Source organism: Talpa europaea, assembly GCF_964194135.1.
Source record: "Talpa europaea genome assembly, chromosome: 10".
Lineage (NCBI taxonomy): Eukaryota > Metazoa > Chordata > Mammalia > Eulipotyphla > Talpidae > Talpa > Talpa europaea.
This window is the reverse complement of record NC_140077.1, coordinates 74,815,115-74,821,109: the sequence shown is the minus strand read 5'-3', so window position 1 is coordinate 74,821,109 and position 5,995 is coordinate 74,815,115. Positions and strand designations below refer to the sequence as shown.

Here is a 5,995-nt window from a genome sequence, read left to right as displayed (position 1 = left end):
TGCCCTTCTTCTTGGCCAGCGCAAGAAGGAGGAAGCCAAGGGAAAAGGGAGGAGACAAGGGAGGGTGCTGAGGGTGTCGTAGGGGGGCAGAGAGAATGAACCTGAGGGGACAGCTCCCTCCAGTGTGTAGTTCAGTCTTTTCAGCGGCTCAGAAGGGAATAAAGGTAGATTTGCGAGCCAAGGTATTGCAACCTATTTAGGGTGGTGAGCTAAAGAGAGCTAAGAGGTGTGGAAATGACAGAGGTGTTACTCTCCAGCCCTTCAGGAAGGTGAAACAAACTCAAGCATAAAATTCCCACAAACAGGCCAATGTGTGACTCCCCAAAGAGGCAGCCCTGACTGGTTGTTTAGGACAAACAGGCCCTGGAAGACCCTCCTTCTGCACCCCCATCCTTTCTGTGAGCCTGTTCTCACACTTGCTGCTGCTTTTCCTTAGGCTGAACTTCTGGAGAAGTTTGGGGGCAGAATGTGGATCCTCTGTTCAGGAGCAAGTCAGGAGGTCAGGTGTAGGGGCCATGGACCAGCTGAGCCCAGGGCAAGTGTAGGATGAGTGAAGGGCTGGAGACCCTGGTTAGTGAAATTGGGTCAAGTCCCCCCAAGAATTGAATGGGGACTGGAATGTACCATGCTCTGAATCCCCAGGCTTTTGTAATGATCCCGAAACTTTTAATTTGCTACAAATTAGCCCAAAGCAGTTGGAATTAATAGTTTTTAGTAGATGTTTGTGGTCCATTCAAATTCTATCTCATGATAAGTCCCAGTTAATCCTTATGTAATCTCTCCAAAATTTTTTGTCCTTAATTCTCCACCCAACTACTCCCTACAGCAAACTTGTTTTTGGAGAATAGTGTCCCACAGGGAGGGAACCAGCTTCTCTTCCTTTGGCTGTTCTTAGGGAGTCCCCCCCCCCCCCCCCCCCCCCCCCCGCAGACTTGCTGCATCCTCTGAGTTGGAGACAGGTGCCAGAGTCCGCGGAGGAATGGGGGGCGGGGCGGTGTGGTAGGGGACATGCTAGCTGGCAAGGAAGTTGCAGTGTCTGACCGCAGTCACCCCTATTCAATTGCTCCCACTTCCCCCACGTGGCTCCTGTCCCCCAGAGGGGAGGCAGGGATTAAGGAGAGGAAACCCACAAGTTCCAGCGAGTTGGCTGAGGGCTGAGCACAAGGTACATGAGGATGCTCTGTTAACTGGAAGGGAGGGGACCTTTTGGAATTTCTGATGGAGCTCGGTAAACTGAGCAGTGTCTGAAGTAATTGCCACGGAATTCTCGGAAGGGCTCCTTTGAGCCCCATAAGGATTTCTGTGGAATCTGTCTTCACCCGGGCGAGGGGGGGGGAGGGGGAGTAGGTCAAACCTGCTTTCCTTTGTAATGGTGAAAAAAGTAGGTGTCCCCACACCTAGTGACCCCTCGGATGGTCTTGCCCCACCCCCCTGCTGCTTTGGGACCCGCCCCCTCCGGTCCTTGGAAGCCCCGCCCCTGGGTGTGTCCAGAGCACCGAGGGGCACCCCTCCCTCTGCGTCATCAAGGACACTCTTCTAGCACCCAGTCTTTATTCATTTTTTAAAAAAGAAATCCAAATAAGTTAGCAAAAAAGTTACAAAACAATGGCAAAACCACACTATACTTGGTTAACAAAAGAAATCACCCCAAGAGCCCCTGCCCCCCGCCCTTCCCCTGCCTGTCCCTGGCAAATTCAGCGCAGGAGACCTTGGTCAGATGGCAGCTTTACAAACAACACACAAAACAAACAAAACATAAAAGCACTGGAAGGTTCCCAATATTCACTGCAGAAAGCTTGGCCCCCCAGGGACTTGTGAACAGGATCGTTCTTCTCCCCCTCTCTGGTTTCAGGGCAGGCCCAGCCCAGCCGCTGGCACCAGGAAGAGACAAGAGCAGGAGGTGCCCACTCCTGTTTGTCCAGTCAGGACGCTGTCTTCTCTCTCAAACTTTCTGTTGAGGGGTGGGATTGGAGGCTGAGGCTGCCTTAGGATCAAAGGGGAGCTCCTGAGTTTGCCCCCTGAACCAGGAGAACAAGGGGTGTAAAGAGGAGGTGCTCTGGCCCCCTGCTTTATCTCCCTGGAAACGGCACCCCCTCTGCTTGGCTAGCAGGAATTGGCTAATTGAGAAAATCTACCCCCACTCTGGGTGGTAGGTGGGCTTTCTACAGATAAGGAGGGGGATAGTCTGGCATTGGCAGCCCCAGGGCAGGCTTCTTGGCATCTGTAGCCTGGCTTAGGAGGCCCCTCCTGCAGAAATGGTGGCATCTGTGGCCAGCCGTGGCCCCCCACGGACGCCCGGCCTGGCAGACAATCTCAGTTGGGCATGGTTTCATCTGGGAAGGCCACGGAAACGTCCTCCACCGTGATGCTGTCCACGATGGAGGTGAGGGAGTGCAGGTTGTGGGCATCCGTAGGGTCAGTTGTGAGCAGGTGATCTAGAGGCAGAAGGGGGAAAACGTTACTTGTGCAGTGAAGGGGGTCTCGAGACCCAGGATGGGGGTGAGTCCTTGGGGATAGAACTGATTTTCCAGGATAGAGGGATGAGCAAAACTCAGGAGTCCTACTCCCCAGATCCTGCCTTTCCTACAGCCATGTGTGCACATGTGTGTGCATGTGTGTGCGTGTGTGTGCATGTGTGCGCGCGTGTGTCCTCTATGAACTCCCCTAGTATGCCTAGGATTTGGAAGCAGCTACTCCGAGGTGGAGTCAGGGTGGTGTACCCTCAGACACTGAACTGCTCTTTGCTGGCCCAGTTTTGCAGCTCTGACTCAGCAATTCCTAGGGACCCCTGGGTGGCAGGGACACACTCCTCTCTGGCAGTCAGCTACCGGACACCAGCCTGGGAGCAGGAAGAGGCCTAGACCACTCCTTAACTGGTCAGGACTTCAGGGAGTCCACAAGCCTGGAGCAGGGAGTAAGTAAGAGGGGAGAAATGGGCAGAGACAAGATGAGAGGCTGGACTCAAGGTCCAGCTTCACTTACCCCCTGGGTTGGGGCCAAACTCCAGTGCACTGCCCCACTCTGGACTGCAGGAGGCGCTGTGAGAGCTGCATTCACTGGGTACCTGCAAGGCAAGGCCAAGACCCAAGGTCAGGGCTCTGCCATTCTTTGTGGTGTCTCTGTCCAGTCCCAATGGGCAGAAACATCCATGGTGGGATTGGTGGTGACCCGCAGGCTGTAGCCCTCCAGCCCAGGCCACCACTGGGCCCCTAATCTTGACAATCAGCTCCTTCATGCCCCCATCTGGCCACAGAGCCCTGGGTTCCTGGCCTCCATCCTGGGAGGTGGTTCTGCCCTCACAAGATGCCCGTTTCAAAGGAGTCTCTGTTGTTCCTCTGTTTACCTCTGTTTTCTCTGAGCTAAGGTAAGGAGGCAGAGTGTCTGGCCCAACCAGGGTGATTTCTGTGCAGACCTCCTGGGATTTCACGAGTGAGCTGAGTGCGTTTTCTCTCTGCTCGGCCATAACCAGGATGGGTTGGGGTGGGGGACAAAGATCCATGGGCATTGTCTTGCCCTCAGGATCTGGTCCCCGGGTCCTGAGAGTAAGCTCAGTGCACCCTGCTGACTCCGTACGGCCTCTTGAATCCCCCCTCTAGTCCCATGCCACCTCTGCCACCCTGCTCCTCCTCCCTGCAGCCTTTGTCTGGTCTGGAAGGGACCCAGGAGGTCAGCTGGACAACCCAGCCCGCTGAGGCCCTGCCTGGCACCTGCTCTGACAGAGCCCCGCCATGGGGGCTGGCGGCTGTCTAGGGCCCCCCTGTGTCCCCAAGCCGGGCAGGTGGTGGGTGGCCACTTACCCCCGGCTGGGGCCCGCCCCCGCCCCGGTAGCGGAGGTCGCGCTCCTCCTGGTTGAGGGAGCTGAGCAGGGCCTGCAGGCGCTCGATGTACTGGATGGCGCTGCGCAGGATCTCCACCTTGGGCAGCCGTTGGTTGGGGTTGAGCAGGGTGCTGCGCTTCAGGGCCTCGAAGGCCTCATTCACCTTCTTCAGCCTGCGCTTCTCCCGCAGCGTGGCCGCCCGCCGCCGGTCCACGGACACAGACTTCCTCTTACACACCTTGCACGCCCACGGCAGGCATTGGCCCGGGCAGTGCTCCGGGGTCCCCAGCCCCTTGTCTTCAAGGGGCCCTCGGGCCTCGGGGCTCAGGCTGAGCTCAGTCCGCTCGTAGCCTGGCGGCTCAAAGCCCTGGAGGTGGACCGGCAGGTAGTTTTCCCCGTCATAGAAGTGGGGTTCCTGGTAGAAGTAGGGGGATGTCTCATATAGCTCCATGGGGTCGGAAAAGACTTGTTCCTGCCACCAGCCCCCAAGCTCCTGCAGCCCCTCACGCCAACTGCTGGGTGCCATTTAAACCCTCCCCGCTGGCATGGAACCAGAGATAAATATAGCCAAGCCTCGGAAACCTGAGCCCCCTCTAAGCTGTTGCTGCACATCAAGACGTTTACAGTGGATTAGATGTGATTCCCCTTCCCTCTCCCCCCGGCCCCCACCCCACCCAGCCCGCCTGCCCTGGCCTGGGCAGGCTGCTGTGCACGGGTAGGGAGGCTGTGGGCTGTAATTTGATTAGTTTTCATTTCTCAGCAGCCCCTGTGGGGCAGGGGAGGTGGGGGAGGACACACATTCTCTTCTCATCTGCTCCCTTCAATTACTCCTCCCAGGGCCTGGCACTGGGCGGCCTGCCTGCCCTCCCCTTGCTCGGCCCAAAGAAGTGGGGTGAGGAGGAGGAGGGGACAAGGAAGATGGGTTTAGGCCGCAGAGGGTTGTGAGGGGCCAGTTTATCCATCCTCTGCTTCCTGAAAGCACCTTAATCTTGACTATATTAATTCTGTGAGACTCTTTGAAAGATTCCCTTCCCAAAGGGTGGGTCTGCCTCAAATCTGTGACATGTCAGGGTATCCAATGGCCAGTGGTAAGAAAGATCAGAACCAAGAGGGGCAAAGGTGTTCAGCTTTTGGATGTGCGGAGCAGCTTTGACACCCTATATTCTCTTAGATCTCATGAGATTAGGGGTAAACTGAGGCAAGAGGAGTTTTGAGGTCCTGTTTTTCTTTTTTGGCAGGGATCAATGGAAATGTTCTCAGGTGTTAAAATTTACATCCTACACATTGTCACCCTCCCCACAGTGGCAAGGTTAAGGTCTCTTAAGTCCTCTGTCTCCTCCCTTTCTCACTCTGGATCATTTATCTGTCTGCCTGTCTCCTCAACCCTGTTTCCTGCCCCACTGGACATGAGGGTTTTCCTGACCCCTTACTGTGGGTGGGTGGGAAGGTGAGAAGGCCGAGTTCCTCAAACACAGCTGAAATCTGCCTGTTCCTTGCCCACCATGGCTGTTCGTGTCTTCTGTCTGAACGTTCAACGTTATGTGTAGAATCCAGGGCTCCAGTGTCAGGTGGAAGAGGGGCTTCATAACTGTTCAGACTTTTAAGCCTATGGCTACCTCTCCGCAGAGGCCTCGGGCCTGTGAAGACCAGGCCTCCCAATGCAGTGGGCAGGCCTCAGGCCAGCAGTGAGCAAGACTCAATCCTTGGGATGAAGGATTGCACAGATGCCCAAGGCAGGGCTTTGCCCACCAGGACCTTACCATCCAGCAACCCCGATGGTCACCTAGCTCTACCCAACCCCGATGCGCAAATCCCCTTCCCAAGGGCCTTTTTCCAGCTCCTGCTGACCTTACAAGGCCACCTGTCCCATGGGCTGGAAGCTCTGGCTACAGGATTTTGGATTCCAACTCTTCCCTCCATCTCTTACCTTCTGGCCCCAATCTTTTCCCCTGGGACCCCTGGACCAAGTCTGACCTGCCCTCCCAGGGTGGCTACGACTGCTGTGGTTATGTCTCATCAGTGGGCAGGAAGAGCTGAGCTGGGCACTCGGGAAGACTTTGCAGGGACTGAGAGTCTAATGGAGCTTAAAGGAGCTGGCTTTCCTTCCCCTCGTCCACGACGAGAAGCCAGAAAAATCCTGGTGTCTCTTGGGGTAAAAACAGACACGAGGAGGGGGCA

General features: G+C 56.0%; 1 protein-coding gene across 1 annotated transcript; it reads right to left on the bottom strand.

The window, feature by feature from the left end:
• Positions 1–2,287: 2,287 nt before the first annotated feature.
• Positions 2,288–4,283, bottom strand: MYOG (myogenin). The gene is made up of 3 exons (XM_084245299.1): positions 3,798–4,283; positions 2,983–3,064; positions 2,288–2,435 (listed from the first exon to the last, which is right to left on the bottom strand). Exons 1-3 carry the CDS (start codon positions 4,266–4,268, stop codon positions 2,314–2,316), a joined length of 675 nt encoding a protein of 224 aa, XP_084101425.1. The 5' UTR covers positions 4,269–4,283; the 3' UTR covers positions 2,288–2,313.
• Between the last annotated feature and the right edge of the window lie 1,712 nt (positions 4,284–5,995).